The 20,035-nt window shown below is 37.2% G+C and overlaps 1 protein-coding gene across 3 annotated transcripts in view; it reads right to left on the reverse strand.

Annotated features, from left to right (window-relative positions):
• Nucleotides 1–3,915: 3,915 nt before the first annotated feature.
• The window catches only part of WDR72 (WD repeat domain 72), a 216,681-nt gene continuing 200,561 nt past the window's right edge, over nt 3,916–20,035 (reverse strand). For all 3 annotated transcript variants that reach the window (XM_059181600.1, XM_059181599.1, XM_059181598.1), the window contains 2 exons: nt 10,748–10,852; nt 3,916–5,322 (listed from right to left, as the gene is read on the reverse strand). In XM_059181600.1, the coding sequence (XP_059037583.1) occupies nt 5,267–5,322; nt 10,748–10,852 (161 nt within the window). In that variant the 3' untranslated portion in view covers nt 3,916–5,266. The remainder of the gene's footprint in view (nt 5,323–10,747; nt 10,853–20,035) is intronic.

Here is a 20,035-nt window from a genome sequence, read left to right on the forward strand (position 1 = left end):
ACAGGACAGAATTTTGCTTTTTCCCAGAAATGCTCAGGTGGTAGTGGAAGAAAGCAGAGTTTTGTTCTTTTTTCTTCAGAGAAAACTCGAGCTTGAGAGAAGGTAAAGAATTAAGATCCTAGTAAATAAAGAAACAAAAGAATCATACTACCAACATGTGTGAGGGCAGAACCTGACTTCTGTATTAAGGGAAATGATGAATGTTTTCACATTATGGGAACTGCTTTAGCACAACCTTAAAATAGTGCTTTCAAGATGTGTGAGGACATAGAGAAATTTGTCTCTACACTTTAAACCTTTTCTCTTCCACAAGGATTTTGAGTAAGAATATGTTTTGGACTAGAGCGAAGAGAATGTGAAAGAAAATTCCTAGCCTTGAGTGTTGCTGCCACCTACATGGCAGGGAGACTCCAAACAAAAGCCAACACCTTTCCAGACAGGAATCTGCGGAAGTGTGCTTTCCACAGGAATGGACTTTAGAAATCCCCAAACGATGAATATTTTTTCATGTGTCTTTTTCTTTGACTTTACTATCCCAAACATAATTGAAATTATAGTATTTTATATTTTTGTTTCACTTCCTATCTCCAATTCTTAGAGAAATTGGACCAAATGATTTTGCTTAGATTGGTGGAAATATACTCATTATTTGAAATAGAGGCGGATCCACGGATATCTTCCTTATTATAAAAACAACCCTAAGTGCAACCTGATCCCCTGACTATGACTACTCTAGGGATGGAATGGAGGTTCTTAATCTCAGTGTTAAGTTCCGTTCTTTCTTTCCTTTTCTTTTTTTCCTGGCACTCTTTATAAAACACAAAAGGAAAAATTAAAGTACCGTTTCTCTGTTGATTGTGATTACAAATTGATACAAATGGAGATAACACAGAAGGGAGAATTCTTTTGATATAGATAAGAGAGATTATTTCTGTTAGAAAATGTAGTCCCCACTGTGCAATTAACAGAAAATTTCTTTAAAGGTCTCAAGGAAACTTGTGATATGTCAAGAACACATCATAGACAGTCCTTTTATCTTAGATGGCATAATCTGAGGACACAATGCTCAGTTACTGGGGCTTTGTGAAAACAACTTCTCCCTAGAAAATGCACACGCAAGATTGAAAAACTAACTAGGACCTTACAGATAATTACCATTAAAATAACTACGAAGTGAAGAAATGATAGGTTTGCAAGCACGTACCAACTAATTATTGCTATTGCCTAATGTTATGAATACTGGTCTTCTGCCGGCATTTGGTACTTTGCAGTGTTAAACTAATCCTGTACAAATTACCTTTGGTGTTTAAAACCTCAGATGCTTGAATGAAAAAATCACTGATACCTTTCCAATTAGTAGTGTGCTGAAGACAGAAAAGATCCCTAAAATTGATGATCGGAAGGCATGCTCTGTCCAATGAAACAGGAGTTCGGAAAAACAATGTCAAAAGGAAGAACCCTAGACGCCCAGAATTTCCCCCTATATACTGCTAGAAGTAAGCCATTTCAAACATTCTCAATGGTCTATGGCTTTAGTTTTCACAGGATGTTAAAATAATTATTTCTTACCATCTGTATCATTATAATCTCATAATGATGCAATTGTCACAGTCTCTTTACCTGCAGTATACTTTCTGGGATAAAGGTGAATCGATCCAGACTTAATGAACAGGGCACAAGACCAGGGGATGGCAAAAAACTCAGCAATCGGGATAAACATATTTTAATACAATATTGTAATAAGTCAGAAGCATACCCCAAAGCCATGATAGCAAAATTTACAATAAAATGGGGTCTGAGAAGGCTGGGATGAGGGTGACAGGAGGGAGTCATGCCAGGGAAGTCCCTGTCCTGCAGTGAGATGAGATGAGGTGACCTGCCATTTCTTCCAAGGGTCGCAGGTTGGATGGAAACCCCCAGTGGCCTATGCCCATATTGGGAGACTTATTCATTTCTTGTTTGTGCGCTTCCCATACATGCTATCTGTAGGTTCCTTGCTGATGAAATCAAAGCACAAAATGGTCTGGGGACAATGTACACAAAGCACCCAAGACAGCTTTAACTTCGCAACTTTTTTGGTCATGCTATTTTGAAATTACTTTAAAATGTTCACTATGGACATATTTACAAAGCAATGACTTTCCTATTTAATTAGACGCAACTTTGGGTACTTGACATGTACAATAAGATTTTGTGGGGAATCAAAGTGTATGTAGTCATGTGTTTAAATAAGTGTGGAATCAAATTGTGTGCAATATAAAATTTTAAAAATTACACGAATAAGCCCATTCTGTGGAAATAAGATTTCAAGATCAATTGGAATTAATGTATTCTGAGCATTTTAAACATAGCATAAAACTTTATTCTTAAAAATTCAATTATTATAATGTGCCCTCTAAAGATTGAAGAGAAACACTATCTTTTCTAAAATGTTCACTTGAATAATTATAACTTTTTAAAAAATATAGAACATTGGAGGAAAATGTGCAAGGAATGGAAATGAAAATCACCCCAAATACTACCATCTAGAGATAGAATGTTAATATACAGCAAAATGTTTTTGTATCGTTTTTCTAATAGTGACATAGTCAAAGTAGCCTTAATTTAGTTTCTAAAATAGCATCAGAATGTTTCAGGCCTGAAGTTGCTTATTGGTGTGTTTATAATATTATAAATTTTACCTTATATTTGAAGTGCTTTACAGTGTTCAAACTGCTTTCCATAAACCATCCTGTAGAGTGTCTTTGCCCAAGCCCTGGGTGGGAGCTCTAGCTGCGCTATCAGAACTGGGTGGCGAGGGCTTGGCCTTTAACTTCACATTCTTTCCAGAGTCTTTCCTCAGCAATACAGCCAGTATAAAACTCCACAGTGAGTAACCGAATCCCTACTTGCAAATTTGAAAATATGACATTCCTTGGGGAGAAAAATAGATAATCAAAAATGTCACCAAGGTTAATGCCAAAAGAGGACACAAGACGATTTTTTAAATGAGTTATTTATTAGAACAGCAAGGAAGACTCTGGATACAAACAAATGAGCTGCTTGCTAAGAAAATCACTCCACTTATTACCTAAGGCTAGGCCAAGAAAGGATAAATACTATTCAAGAAGCCGCAGTTTTGGGTGTTTAGCTGTAGTACCAAGAGGTTAGGGTCACCATGTCGTTGAGCCAGGTAACTGGGTGGCAACTTGCTTTTTAAGTTCTCCTGACAAGAGACATTGCTGAAACATGCTGAACATTAGTCAATATCAAGAACAGACCAGCAGATTTGTCTACATTTGCACATGGGTATTTGAGAATGTGATTTAAATGTCTTTCTCTAAAACTCTAATTTTAAGAATTAAAAATTTTAATAGTTAATGGTGCTGACCTCCAGAATTCATATTGATAAAAGAAGATTATAATTAGTCATTTAATATGAATTATTAAACTTTAGCAATTGCACAATGTGATGCCAAAAAACAAATCTTAAAAATCTCATTTAGTAATGTCAGGGTTATGCCAGTTCTAATTTCCTATATCTGGTGACATCATAAAATATTTATCAAGGATTCAATATTGGTTTCCTTAGACCTGGGAAATGCTAAATATGGCAACTGTTTAAACTTATTTTTAATCTTCACTGAAAAGGGAATAATAGAGCCCCGCTATAAAAACAGAGAAGCTTATTTTTTAATAAGTATACCAGAACTTGAACATCCAAATAAGTTTTAACTATTAAAATTGCCCTCTTGAGAGAATATGTACATATTTGATATTGCCATCATCAAAAATGTTCTTGGTATTCCTTCTTGCGATGGGCTTCAGAACCTATACACAGCATGTAAGAAAATGTTTTCCATTGCTTACCCTGCTACCTTCCTTTATTCTGAAACTTGTTCTAAGTAGCTCTGGACTATTTCCAATGTGTGTGTATGTGGGTGGGAGGGAGGGGCGTTATATATGATGATTTTCAAAAGATGACAATTTTCCATGATTATTCATTTTGACAATATTTTACTTTGTGAAGTACAACTCAAAAGTATTTTCAAGCAATGACATCATATTTTAGGGGGGACAAAAAGAACACAGATTTATGTCTGCTTTAAAGGAGTCACACTCACTGGGTGTCTATGTCCTGATATATTCATCCAGGTCAGTCATTAATTATAAGTTCCTTAAAGGTGGAGACCATGCTATTCCAACGTATACTTCTCTAATCTCCCCACCGCAACCCAGCAACCTGATGCTACTGTCCTCAAATATGTTTGTTAGATTGACGTGATTAGCACTTCCCTATTAGATAGATAGATAGATCATATATTTAACAGTTCATTTCCATTTTTTATGAATTAGGCAATATTTGTGTCCATAGGCACACTAATAATCTTTTGATGATCTTCTGTAAATCCAGGAATTATACAACGTAGGTCACAATGAATAAATCACTCACTAAGGGGCTTAGTAGATGAGCACTTTGTTCCTATTCATATTGCTTTGCATATTTTAGTTTAAGAATTCCTGCCAGTCAGATTACTTTCTGGGGAAGGAACTGCAGGAGTTTATACTTAATATGGATCAACAGCTATGTGCTCTAAATAAATACATAGTTCACATATGTATGGCTAACAAGATCAACAAAGACATTAGCTTCTATATCATTAGGAGTCCAAATGAGTCTGACCTCACAAAATTGGTCCCTGTTATACTGTCTATCACTTATTTGGGCTAATTGATGACTCAATGGACCTGGCTATTTGTTGACAACATTTCATGCTTTGATGAGATTTACTGCAGGGTGACTAATCCATATTAAAGCATATACTAAAACAAAATGCCCTAACCTAACAAATCGAATAAATCTGGTAAAGTTTTAGATTAAATACACTGAAGCAGCATTAAATTTGGAAGGGCTAGATGTTACAATATTTAAAAGCAATGTGGTTTTAACATTGCTCCTATAATGAACCAACTGAAAAGATGGAAGAAAATCTAAGACAGCATTAAATTTGTGTCTGCAGCCTAGCATTCCTTGTTGTAAATTTTAAAGGAAAGTAAGAGTCAGGAATACAAGGTGATTGCAACAATGATTTTCTAAAATTAGATCAATTCAGATATTTTCGGTCAGTAATTACATTTTCAAACCACTCTTTCCGAAGTATTAGCAAATCTACTTACAACCTAGTAACTTGACTGATAACAGCACAGTTTTTATACAACAATAAACAAATGGCATGTTTAGGTTTCATCATTTGTCCAAGTCCAATTCCTATAGATAAGATTCCATTCAGCACAGCTTGCAGGAGCACACCTTTGCTATCCATGAATGATGCCTTGGCTTACCTAGAAAGGAAATAGATTATCAGGTTATATGGTGAAATAAAGAAGAAAGAAAGAGGGAAGGAGGAAGAAAGCGAGAGAGGAATGAAAACAGAGATGGAAGGATGAAGGGAAGGACTGAGAAAAGAGATGAAGGCAGGAGAGAACTACCTAGGATTTCTAGATTTCTTTTCTATCCTGAAATACAACATGTTAAGACAATAAAAATATTCTTATAAACTAGGCTTCAGGTAAATATATTTTAATTGCATACATTATGAATATAGGTTGTTTTTTCTTTTAATGGCCAACAAAGATGAAAGTTTTCAACAAGGTGATTTGGGCTAGAAATGAATAAATTTCAAATATCTCAGTTGCTCAGAGAAACCCACAACTGCAATTTTAGGATCAAATGTTATAAATGTTAGTTGGAAAATGGTTCGAATTATAGAATCAGAAAAGCATTTATTTCTCAGACTACTTGAATGATTGTTAATGTAGGCTAAAAAATATCACTTTATTTGAATTACTTTGACTGTGAAACATACTGGAGAACTGTGCCTGAGCAAACTATTTCTAAATACATTTATATTAATAACATGACCATGCATGGTAACTCCCACTCCTACTGGCAAAGACTCAAAAAGCTGGGTATCTGTTTTACTTAAACATATGTGTGTGTGTATAAGCCTAGAATTTTACATGTTTTAAAAATTATTAGGTTGATGCTTATATTTTTCCATATGGGCAACTTTTTAAGAATGTTGATATTGTTAAATAGAAGAAAGGGTTTATGTGTTTTTACTACAGAAATTGTCCTTACTCCTTCCAGGACATTTTTTTTTTTAGCACTAACCCTAAGAAGAAGTGTGTTCTCGATAGCTATGATTGACGGGCTGCTCACACATTCCACATTTTTTCTGCTTCATGCATCATCATCAGCCATCTCCAACACTCTAGTCCTGAATCTGTCCTACTTTCTGTTACCTGATTTTTGCTGTTGATTCATGAGCTAGAATAGTAAAAGAAAAAAAGAAAAACCCCACCTTGGCTTTTTTGCAATGTAGTACATCCCGTGGAAACTATGAGAAATCTAGTTTTGTTCATCAGATTCATGCAAATGCAATATTGATTGACAATGATGTATATAGATCTATACACATAACGTGCTATATAAAAACCACTAAAATGTTCTATTAATGGCAGAATGCATACTGATTATAAACTACTTCAGAATGATGTGAAAATGCTACTGAATGCCTTTTTTTTTTGTACTTTCAAACTCTTTCTTGTCACTACTATTTTCAGCCAAAGCTATGTTTAAATGCACTGTCCCTAGTGCACTAGGAAGTAAAATTCTTAATTTTCCAAGCCAATAAGGTGATAAAAGCCCAAGGTCTCTCATTAACAGTTAGCTAAAAATTGTGAATGTCACACTAAATTTTTTATCATCGTGAGTGCAAAGATGGGGGAAAAGGAATACTTTTTATGATTTGGGAAAATAGGAATTGAGCTTTATTCACTGTGCATGAAGCAGTTAACAAGAAGTTAACCAGCAAAAGACTGCACTAAACTATTTTTGTGATAGCATCTTTCAGATTCAGAAGTGATGAGGCTTGAAAGAACCAAAGAAAGAAAGCCTAATGGCCCTAAAATCTGAAAAAGGGGAGCTGTAAGTTCACAATGTTGTCTCGGTGCTTCTATTACTAGACATCAAAGTTATTCCCACAGGTTTTGGGGATGTATAAATGCCAGTGAAGAAGTAAGCAGACTTCACAGAAGCTAAGCCAGAAACTTCAATCTGGGATTCACCTGTGAGTCAAAACTCTTTTCTAATGAATTATTCCAGAGAAAAGACACTGCTGAGGGAGACCTTAACCTATCAGACAAGACCTCCAGGTTCACTAGCAGGGTCAGAGTAACAAGAATGCTCTGGTCTAAAGTTGCTTTGCCAACCTTAATGGACTGCAGGCACTCACCTGGGTATACAGCTTGAACCAATAAAGAGATCACAATGGCATGATGAATAGGTAGAGTGCTCTAGAGACCAGGTGAACAACCACTCCACCAGTCCTCTAAATTGTGACCTATATGCACACTACGGCCCATTTACACATGGGTCATCCTCGTCAATTCAGTGCTGGAGAATTGATGTCAATGAAAAAATAAACAATCTGCAGACTGACTTTAAAACCCATTGCATTCAAAGATAATCAATGCTTAAAGTCAATCTGATTTTGTGTATAAACTTTAAAAATTTGATTTCATTAATGACATTTTCAAATGTTGCATCAATGTTTAGAAAACTTTAACTTCCCCTTTAAAGAAGTAAACTATTAAAGTTTTTCTGTGCTTCAACATCCCTTTGCTCTCTGCATATGGAAAGGAATTGGTATCCACGATACGAAACTCTAAGGGCAAAGGAAAATGATGTTCAGGGGATTTGCAAAGAAAAGATTTTATTTGGAAAGAACAATATATGAGGCAATATTCCTCAACTGTGCTTGGATGGGAAAATGATTTTTTGTTTTCATTTTCCATATGCCGTTTGAACAACTAGTTTTTTCTTTAAAAGTGATGTAATAAATATATTAGTCATTTAGAGTTGCATAGATAAAACCATGTAAGGTCAATATCCATTAAAGCTAGAAGACTGACTACGTTCAGCTTTGTAATGGGGGATTTTTCGTGGACATGAAAATATTAAAAAGGACTTTTAAGTGAGCGATAATATGCCAGGTGAAAATGGTAAGAACAATGTACTCCTCTCCATATAAGGAATAACAAATACACCAATGCAATCACAAGCTTAGCTAGTGAAGTACCTCTATTGGTCTGACAACACCTTCCCAAAGCTTTTCCCTTAGAAGCCCCAAATTTGCCTTCTCTTCTAACGAAGGTGGTTAAATGTGCTTCCCAGAGGAGCCCCACTCACACCTGGTAAACAGAGGGAACTCAACCACCAAAGTAATGTTTATAGTTTTGGAGCCGCCCCCCCGCCTTGAATGGCTTGGTATTTTTTTAGTTCATTTTTGGACACTGAGAAGTGGACAATCATATTTTCACGGTGCAGAAAAGTCCCTCCACGCCACCAATTTCACATACCTTCTTCCTTCATGTTCTGTTTTAAGAATTTTCCTTCTCAAATGCTCATACTTCAAGGAAATGCACTCTCTCATCAAAATCTTTCTTACTAAACAAGCACCTCTGTCAGAAGTGTCTTAATTTCTTATCACAGAATTTTATCCACACAAGGAGCAATAAATAATTCATGTCATTGCCTCTTTGTTGTGTGTCCCTGAACTGCACAGAGCTGGAAGGCTGACAGCTGTGTCAGGACAAGCACCAAAGATCTGACATGACAAGTGACTAACAAGTTTCTTTCAGTTCATAGTGAAAGAAGACAATGGCCCAAAGTGCAGAAAGAAATCCTGAAACAAAATAAAACTGCTTCTTTCTTTTTACCTAAGTGTTTGCTATGAGCTTATTTCCAACCCACAAGCCCTGGTCATTTTATAGGACTGCCCAGCCCCCTTTATTCCTCACACTCGCTTGGCCATTTACGCCTGGCCACGGATCAATATGAGCAATTCTTGGAGAAATACGATGTCTCCATGACAACCAAGCCACAAATTCTCAGTGGAAGGCAGTGAGACCAGTAGTGAACTCTCCAGAGGTTTCTAGGCCTATAAGGCAAGATGTCTTAAAATGCAGGAATGGACAGAGGAAAAAGCCAGAGTAATTCATTCTTTATTACCAGTTTAATGATGTCCGATGTATAGAACAGTACTCACTTTTTAAGTTAAGATCCTTTATCAGTACCAATCTTTTCTAATTAATCTTTGTTATGATATATCCTTTTGTTTATGTCAGATAAGCTATGCAATATTTGAATTTTACAATTCCACTCATACAGAGGGAGGCCTGAAATCTTTTCTACTTTTGAGATGACATAAAGCCAATCTATTCTTGCCAAAAACAATGAACACTTAGGTGAAAACTTGGCTCAGGGATTTAACTGCCTCGGGTTGATATGGAATATGAAGACAGTTTAAAAACGTAGTCAAAATTAGGTAATTTTTGTCAAAACTAAAAGCAATTTTAAAATAGTCTGATAGACATTTAACGCTACCACCGGCCTCTCCCTTTCGGAGTGGGACTAACCTACATTTGTGTTTTAGATATTATGGCAGGAGGTGGGGTTCAGTTTCTGATTAAAAATTTCTGTGGGCGAGAAAGATGCCATTTCTCAGGTCCACGGGATGCTGAGGCAGAAGTGCGCTTCCGAACAGACACACGGCAGCAGTACATCTTTTGAGGAATCTTGGCTTAGTGGAGGGAACTGAAATACAATGCCATCGCCACCGGGCCTATTGGGGTTCCGAGATGACTTAGGGGACCTGACATAGATTGCAGGCTGCACCTTTCACTGAAAATTAAATCTCAGTACCTCTCCTCGGGGAAGGATCAGGGGACTGTTTGCAGCTGCCCCCTGTCAGCGAAGGCTACAAGATTTGGAAATCTCTTAACTAAGCTGACAGGCCACAGAGAGGATGAATCAAAAATCTGATACAAGGATCAGCACACAAAGATGCAAGAGGGTCGGGGGTACACAGCAGCTGGAGAAAACAGGAAGGGAAAATGTACGGTGGGAGGAAAGAGTTAACCCTTTCACTCATGGTAATAAGGTACCTTCTAGTACCTTAGGGCTTTGTAGTGATCTGGGAACCTCATTCGACTTCCACAGGACTTTTTTTTTTTTTCTTTTGATTAATTAGTTGTTAAAGACTAGGCATGTTTTGAAACAAGCCACAAACAGAAACAAAAATCCATGCTTAAGGGCTTCTGGCTCTATCCTTCTGCTACATTTCTGTCTATTCCTTCTACAAAGAAAATACAAACCTAAGTAACTTGGGACGTGGGTAAATTTGATGGCATGAGGAAGGGTTGTTACTTTCTTTTGTTTTGTTGGTTCTCAACAGTTGATCCATCCAGAGTCCATTACTGCTATGCTAAAACCCCTTGGTCCCGTTAGCGAGCTGTATTCAGACAGGTGAGTAGACTGTAATGACGGCTATCATCTGAGACTCTCTTAACTCTGCACTTCCGCTCCATCCCATTACTTGAAATATTTAAAATGCTGCCATTTCTCCAGTTTTCAATCTCGGCCTCTATTAACCAGTTTAGCCTAAAATTGATGATAATGAACTAATAGTGTCAGCTTCCCTTCTCAGTCATAAAGCCTTTGTACTTCCTCCAACTGAATCCTTGATGAAAGAGGCAAAGGTAACAGCTCCACACCGTGACCCCTGGAGGTGACCATTAATTTGACAGCACAGCTGCTACGAGAAAACAGCATTACAATGTCCTCCCCGCCACCCCTTCCAAGGACCCCAAAGCTGTGTCAAATTTATCATTTTATACTTGACTATTTTTAAATGGCTTTCACCTGGACTCTCAGACTCTTCCAAGACGCATCTGTCAGGCATGTCCTCGGTGTCTTGGAAGTTTGCCGAGTTTGAGTTGCTGTCATGCTTGACCGGACTGACTGGAGCTATTAAAAAGAGAGAGAGAAAGAAAAGAGAGAGCAATGAAAAAGTAGTAATAAACACCATTAAAATATTTCCTTTCAGTTCCATAGATATTTCCAGGGACACACTATGTAAACACAAATAATAAGTTGAAATAAAATGTATCCTCTAAGTATGTATTGGCAGACATGTAATTAGTTGAAAAATCTATAGATGAGACTTTATCTTACAAGAAAAATAAGTTCATGGCATCAGCTTAAAAGCTACAAAGTAACAAAGCAATCCCTCCAAAGTAGAAATCGTATTTTTAATGCATAAATCTAAAACAATATCATCAGTTAGCAGCCATAGGACACAGACGGAAGAACATGGGGCTGGTCAGTTAGAGCAGCTCTGCATGGGTGCGGTGGTTCATTTTGTCACACAAATCACAGCTGATGAATACTTAAATGCATTTTGTTTCTTTTTCATCCAATGAGAAACTCCAGTGTCAAAAAGAAAAAAAAAAAATAAAAGCCCTATGTAAATAAAATTTAAGATAGAAAATAAATAGTTGGCAAATGATTAATAAGTAGGGCCAGTGTTTTGAATGGTGACCTCAGATAATTTGTCATCATCTTCTGAGTAGGAATTACGAACAGAAACGGGAATGAGCACAGAAATCTGCAATTTCCTATAAGCACATAACACTTCTAGCTCCGTTAGAGAAAGAGACTCGAGTTCCACATTTTTGCAAAAGTTGTAATTCTTGGTCTCAATTATCTCCGTAAGCAACATATTTCCATATTCTGTTCATTCAAGGAATCACTTGTTGGGAAAAGTGAACATTGTCTTCATGAAAAAAAACTAAGTGAATAACAAAACAAAGCAAGACCACAATAACATAAATTACATCATACTTGTCTGAAGCCAAACTACATAAATATGTGTATTATTGACTACTGCTAATTTTATCTATTGCGAATTGCTACAGTAAACACTACTACTGTCTCTTCAGGTCTTGATAACACACACAACATATTATTTATAGGCCATAAATGCAAACAAGAAAATATATAAGCCGTACACGAAATGATATGTTTGTTGGCACAGGGGAGTAGGTCTGGCCACTGTTCCTAAACACCCATTAGGAAATGATGGAGCAAAGGCTGGGGGCTTTGTCACTTCATACATACTCGGTAAGTGACACAAAGGAATGCCACCCAAGATCCAAAGCAGCGTGAGCAGAACTCGCACTTCTCACATTCCTCAGCTTATTTTCATGGAGTGTGTAAAGCATTGGTGAGCGTGACCTGAAGCCCACAATATACACACTTTATTTTATTTATTTATTTTTTAAAGATTTCATTCATTTATTTGACAGAGAGAAATCACAAGTAGATGGAGAGGCAGGCAGAGAGAGAGAGGGAAGCAGGCTCCCTGCTGAGCAGAGAGCCCGACGCGGGACTCGATCCCAGGACCCTGAGATCATGACCTGAGCCGAAGGCAGTGGCTTAACCCACTGAGCCACCCAGGCGCCCAATATATACACACTTTAAAGGAGACTAGTAACATAATTCCAGTCCAAATATTCTCTTAAGCTTCAGCAGTTTTCTCAGAACATGAATAGTTCTCCTCTGTTCTGTGAAAGTGTGTGCATTGAGTTTGAATTCACTTCTCTGAAATGTTTTGAGAACAAAACATGGGAAAAATATATGAAATGCTGTCATTTAAATTTTCCCCCCAAAAAAGGAAGTAGGTACCATGTCTGCTTTATGCATTTGTCTGCCCTAGGCCTGAGGAGGCATTCTTAAAGGACTTGTGGAATGAATGAGTGAACAAGTGAATGAAGCAGAGGTATCCTGCTAGATGTCCTCCTGATCTGAGAGGATATGTGCTTTGAATGATCTTCAACTAGATCCCATCAGTTCCTTGGTTAGGCCCACTTGAGACAAAGGATGTCTATTTGTAAAAATGGTGGTGCGGGTTAGTTTCTAATTTGGAGGAGAGACACATATGGCCTAAGTAGTTATTGGTGTAGCTGCCTTTAATTTAATTTTCCTCAGTTTAGATCATACTTACAGATTATTTTGGAATCCATTGATTTTTGTAACACATTGAGGTGGATAACTAAATATACCAAAGTTGCAGAAAACTATTATACTGTCAAGATTTACCGGACTGTGTTAATAATGTTTTTATTTCTTTATATCTTATTAATTTTCTGAAATATTTACATTGATATTTATCATAAGGAATGAAGCATACAGCTGAATCTATTATTAACAGCCAGTGAGTTAGCACCTGTGTTTATTTGGGCAGATACATTGCCCTTATCATCCCATACATTGTTCTTTTATCACTTATAACTTTCAGCCACTCGTTCGTTTACTTGTTCTTCCAGCAAGACCCTGTCCTAGACACAGGGCCCTCAAGAAGGAAGAGAGCATGGCATTAGAACAACAAAGTAAATGCCTGTATCAATTTCCAGTGCCAAAAAAAAAGGGTTCCCAGGATGAACTGACATCCTAAGCCTTGCAAGAAACTCAGAAAGTTAGCTGTAGTTGCTCAATGAGCTTCACTAGACCCACACTGGTAGGTACCATGTGGCTCTTTTTATGTCTACCTCAGATTCTGGAGGGTGTCATTTGTGAGGGCGTAGGAGAGCAGAAAGGATTAACCTTCAGATAGTTTGCTTACCTACATTTTAGCTTCCAAATTTGCAATGGTACAAGAGTTGTCATTTTTACTGGCTAATTTATAGAGTATTTGGTTAAATTTACTATAAAAGAAATACCTACCTCTGTCAATTGGGAACAGCCAACATCGGAGAGGTTAATTATTGCCATTCCACTTTTCTTTTCTTTTCTTTCTTTCTTTCTTTCTTTCTTTTTTTTTTTTTTGATAAGCTAATCTTTGCAATTGTTCTTTTGGGTGTTTTCTGTGATATTTCATCATTAAACTCAGACATGATGTGTGACCAAAGTTTCTCTAATAAATCATTTCAAAAGCAATGAAATCAACAAATACTGATTTAGTGTTTATTATGCGTAGAGCTCTGTGCTAGGCTATGTTGGGGTAAAAACATTAAAGGCGCTTTTTAAAAAAATTTATTTTTTATTTTCAGCGTAACAGTATTCATTATTTTTTCACCACACCCAGTGCTCCATGCAATCCGTGCCCTCTATAATACCCACCACCTGGTACCCCAACCTCCCACCCCCCTGCCCCTTCAAAACCCTCAGATTGATTTTCAGAGTCCATAGTCTCTCATGGTTCACCTCCCCTTCCAGTTTCCCCAAACTCCCTTCTCCTCTCTAACTCCCCATGTCCTCCATGCTATTTGTTATGCTCCACAAGGCGCTTTTAATGTGCCCTCATACAACTTGTCATCTAGTTGAGGTTCATCTAATGAAAAGTAGTAGGAGCATTAGAAACAATATTCCAAGAGTGACATAGTTTTTAGGAATGCAGAAGTAATTCTCCTGTAATAGGGAGATTGGGAAGTGAATTTTGAATTAGATCTTCCCAAAAAGGAAAATGGGTAGCCTGAAGGGAGCTTATTCAAGGCAAGAGAAAAAAATGTGTGAAGTCAGACATGGTCAAAAAAATGCATGAGCCTAGTGCCACAAATGTATTTAACAGAATGCTGCTGCCTACTTTTGTATGCATTTTTAATGAATTCTCTTAACGTGTCTCTTTGAGCTTTTCCTAAATTGCTGTTGTGGCTAATTCTTCTCACCTGTAGAAGTTCGCTATAGACAGGTTTTTCCTTGCCCTAAATAGTCAATAATTTGATCTTTACTGATGGTGGGCCCATTTATCACAGTAAGTTGTTCTTTCACTATACATATTGACTTTTATTTATCAATACCAAAGTCCATTTGTAGCTCATCACTAAAGTTCTTGGATATTTCCAGTAGTTTTTGAAGATGCATTTTAAAGCTTGGCAGAGAGATACTTCTGACATCAATATAGTGCAAATGATTGTTAGGGTCATCCTTAACTTAAAATCAACTGTTTATTTCCTCTGTAATGGATTCTGAAATAGTCCACATTTGGAGGATGAGGGACAAAAAAGACAAACTCTTCTTGACAGTTTTACAGATGTAAGGCTATTCCATTTACTCATCGCACACTTTAAAATATTGACAACGGAAGGGCCAGTGTTCTAAATATCTTTGTAATATCTTTAATAATTAGATAGAAAAGTCTATGTACTTTGTAAGGTTGTGTTTGACAATGATGTGTTTAACTTTGACTACAATTCTAGATCCTAAAGAAATGAATAGTTCAACAGCAGAAGAAACCCGGAGGATTGTGTGACAGAGACACTATAAAAAGATCTACTATAGGACAATGTGATAACAGGGTCATTGGTGGTTATGCTCCTTATCTCCATCTGTTCTCTAATTTGGTTTCAGTTAACCTCTAAAAATTCCCACCTTCCCTTTGTCATCATTTGCAGAAAGATGGTATTAGTTTTTAAAGGTGGCTACACCTAGGCAGCAAACAGGTCCAAGAACTATTCCTCCTGACCCCAACAAGAGAACGATCATTGGAAAAATGTCCACTTACATCCACAAACAGCAGCTGGTTCTTCCAAGTAACCCAGTACTATAGAATAAATAGAGCCCTTGTTAAAAAGCCATGTCATTTACAGTGTGAATAAAATCTGTACTGTAAATGATGTTTTCAATATGATGACTTATGAATGATTTAAAAATACATCCCATTCATCGTATGTATGGACTTTTTGGAGTACTGGAGATATTTATAGAAAACCATTAATAAAAAGATATAACAGTTTGAAACATTGGTCTGAATAGAATAAACCACTATAGTCACAGATAAAACTCAGGCAAAAAACTTAATCACATTTTATTCAAGCTCATAACGTTGCAGAAGTCAGGGAAGACTAAAAGAACGCTCATTTGTGGAATGAGCAGTGACGAAGTCAAACACCTGAGTTCAAATAAATGTACTAGCTCCATAGTGTGGTGAAGAGTTGATCACTTTCTTGGTTGATCAGTTAAGTCTCTTCTCCATCTTAAGGCATCACTATGAATCAACTAAAAAAAAAAAAAAAAACTTTCTACAGGCTTAGAAGAAAGAAAACTGACGTTAAATTCAAGAAGTAAATAGGAATGCAATACTCACAGATCACCAAAGACCGCAATATATTTTAATTTAGAGGGAGACAAAGTCAGTGAAAAGACTTGAAGTGATAACACCAATTTGTAAACAAGGAGGATGTCATTTGAAGAGACCCCAAATTCACGTGGTTCTCTTGGACAGATGTCTTATCAGGAAAACTTATCTAGCTGAAGAGCGCTGTACTTACTACCCCTACTTTCAGAGTATCTCCTGAGATAATCAAGTGATAGGACTTCTTGATTATATTTGAATAGCAATAGCTGCATCCTGCGTCAGGCTTCAGGCTGATTCTGTGTCAGTATAGACTGGAAACAGGGGGAAATGTCATATAAAGATGCCCAGAATTAAATAAAATATCTAATGCTTCTTTATAACTAAGTAGTAACTATTTTATGGACAAGTTCAGCAAGACGAGTTAGCATTAGACTTACGTGTGTTTGCTGTCTTTCTGCAATTGTAATCTGACATGGAATATTATTTTCTGGGATGACATTTTCTAGTATGAACTGCTTCAAAGAAGACATTTTCAACTGGTAAAGAAATGAATTTTCCAAAACGTTGTGAAGGATAACTATTATTTTGGTATCCTTACTAGATGTATAGAATTAAAGTTATTATTTTATTTAAATAGTTTTGGGATATATGTGTATTACACACACACAGCGGATCAAACTGTTGATTATTTAGTCTAAGGGGGAAAAAATCTGTCCATAGGTGAAATCCATGGCTGGACCAGAAAGGAAAATGTGGAGGAAGGAAAATGTGAGTGATAAAAAAGATAATTAATGAATCGATTTATTTATTATTTTTTAAAAGATTTATTCTAGAGGGAGTGAGTGCAAGGGAAGGGGCAAAGGGAGAGGAAGAAAGGGAATTTTAAGCAGGCTTCACGCCCAGCCTGGTGTCTAACACAGGGCTTGATCCCATGACCCTGAGATTATGACCTGAGCCGGAACCAAGAATGGGGAACTTAACCAACTGAAGCACCTGGTGCCCCTTAACGAATCTTTTTAAACAATGCTTTATTCCTCTCAGATACAGAGATTTCCCAGATGTCCGGGCTGATAAACAAGTGAGCACATCTCTAGCCCAATGTGAGACACAGGGCATGTACTTAGAGTACATGTGAAATGACTGAGGGAAACTGGTAATGAGCATTCCTAAAAATTAAAAAAAATGATGTGTTTTAAATATTTTATTTATTTTATTTTTTTGAGAGAGAGAGAAAGAGAGAGCATCAGAGAGAGAGAACACAAGTGGGAGGCAGAGGGAGAAGGAGAAGTAGGCTCCCTGCCAAGCAGGGAGCCCAATGTGGGGCTCAATCCCAAGACCCTGGGATCATCAACTGAACCGAAGGCAGATCCCAAATGGCATAAGCCACCCAGATGTCACCCCCCAAAACAATAATTACTTTCACTTGTAGTTTAAAGGAAAAATCTTAAGGTCAGGCTTAGAGTTTACAGCTCAAACACACCCATACAACCCTGTAATCTATTATTAATATCAACAGGAAGTCTGCCAAAAGAAGGAGGTCCTATCTGCCTTATTTTTGAATGAAAAAATAAAATTCCTCATTGTTTAGCACCCAAATATATGAATTAATTGGAAAAAAATAAATATCAACAATTTCATTACAGAGATGAACTCTGGAATTTCCGGGGAGAAATATGTTGTTCTGGACAAAGGTTCAATTAATAGGACACAGAAGATCTGTTCTTTTTAATTCCACCTCTGGTCCTAATAGTGTGACCTCATGACCTTGAGCATGTCACTTCACTCTCCTGGACTCAGGTCCTTTTATTAATAAAATGAGAGTGTTGGACTTGACAACTTCCTTGACATCTTCTGGCCTGGAGACTCAAATATCCTCCAGTTAAAAATCCAAGGACAACCAACCATTCTGTGTATCACTGAACAGGGTAGCAAGATGGTAAGTGGTCACTACACTAGCCTTGGAAATAGTGAGGACTTCAGAAGCTCTTTCTGAATTAAGCAGGATTGGTATTTTCCTACGAGTGGCAATGCCTAGTCCGACTGAGGGACAGAGGACATCAGGGCCACTTCAGAGGGATATTTGGGTAGCTGCACTGCTAGGGTGAGGCAGCCCTGTGGAAAGATGACCAAAAGGACTGAGGCTACAGTCTGGCCACTCCTCAGAACAAACTGATTCCTTGGCATAGAAAAGCACCTGTTAGATGTTTACCAAAGGTGCAAAACATATCTTCAAAAGCAAATCTTTTAAAAAATAAATTATATGATCCTTCTTAGAATCATATGTATGCAATTAATTTCTTTAAACAAACCCTCTTCATTAATTAGTTTGACAGATATGAACTTCAGTATGAGACAAATCATCCTAAACCAAATTAACTGGATCCACGTACAGATGCAGTGGACGAGCCTGGAGGACTGGTGCCATCTTGGCCCTGGGGCTGTAGAAGAGGTTCTTAATTATTATTTGCCAAATGAATGCAGAGGTGTGGTGTTCCTGTGGAATTGTATTTTCCTCAAGTTAAATCTCTTAAAGGGCAACTATTTCTATTCCTTTTGTATGTAAGGATGGGGCCTTTATAGTCATTTGTCTTAGTCAAGCCTGACATGAAAACCAACCCTAATCAAATTATCTAAACTCTCAGACTGAAACAGACTATAGAGACAGATTGGAGGTAGGCTGTGGAGGGGCCACAAAGGAAATGGGTAAGGTAGAAGGGGAATAGGAAAGGAGAATAACAGGTAATGATGCAACTCTTTCTTCTCTTTCTGCTGCATTTCCTCAGTCCCCAACAGGGTAGATCTTGAGTTATCAGTGACAGTCTCGCCTGGATTTCTTTGTGTATTCCTTTAGAGCCACCATTTCCTTGGTGAGCAGTGCTTCCAGGAGAGAGGAGGTGAGCAGGTGAGCAGGCACTTTTTTTTTTTTTTTTTAAACATCATTTCAAACTAATTTCCTCAACTTTGGTCTTTGAACGTTACTGAATAAATTCCGAGTTGAAATACTCAAGGACACATTACCTATTATTATTTTTTATTTGTTCATATGCCCCATTTGGTAAAGAAGACACTTTCTAGATGCAAGAAATAAACTGGTCAAATCAGCAAGCTCAATCCCAGCTTTCTATGTTAAACCAGAGAGATCGTTATTCAAGACAAAGAGAATTGGGAGCATCTTATCTGAAAGGACTCTGTCATCACTAAAAGGTATAGGTGATGGATGAGTTCTGAGAATGTATAGAAATTAACTCTCACACTCTTCATGCCATTTAGGTTCTACAAAAGTCATTTGGCTTTTCTCATAAGGACCAAATCCTATGGTAAATACACAGATGCATTAATTTTACTGTTCAGAAGTTCAAGAAGTTGAAAGCAGGAATAGATTTCAAAGATGAAAACAAATATATCCCTATGTATTGATAAATTGAAGAACAGTCAATAAAGGGAGAATTCTAAGAGGCAATTTATAGTGAACTTCTCAGCTTGCATTTGAAAATTTAGAAGGTCAGGAAAACAAAAGAGACCCTTCAATCAACAACGCATCAGGCTAGCATCTGAGACTAGAGAGAAACGTGATTTATATATGAACTTAAGATAAGGATTCCCAGCATGGGGCAAAGTCTACAGTTATCCATAAGGAAAAATAGCAAAAACATCCTCCTCTTGAATCAGTGGGAGGAGAAACTGTCAAATGGCCCGACCACTTGAATTCATAAGAGCAGCAAGCCTTCCATAGGCCGAACCTCAGATGACACCATCAGCATGGGGAGAATGCTTGGCAGGCAGTCTCAAATTCCCAGCTGATAGTCGTCTCTATCTCAGGGGAAAACGTTCGTCTCAGATGGTTAATCAAGTGTCAGAGCTCTTTCATCTCCTAGATAGGAAATGGAAAATAAGGAAATCAAATTATCTAGACTATGCCTTAGTTTTCTAGTTCTTTGTCAACATTAAGAAGGATTCAAGGAACAAAAGGTCTACGTTACCACATTTTGTATCGTTAGGCTTGGTTACTCTAAAAGTGATTTATTTTTATTTGAATGTCATTAAATGGTGTTAGTGTACTGGAGAACCTACTGAAA

Source organism: Mustela lutreola, chromosome 7, assembly GCF_030435805.1.
Source record: "Mustela lutreola isolate mMusLut2 chromosome 7, mMusLut2.pri, whole genome shotgun sequence".
Lineage (NCBI taxonomy): Eukaryota > Metazoa > Chordata > Mammalia > Carnivora > Mustelidae > Mustela > Mustela lutreola.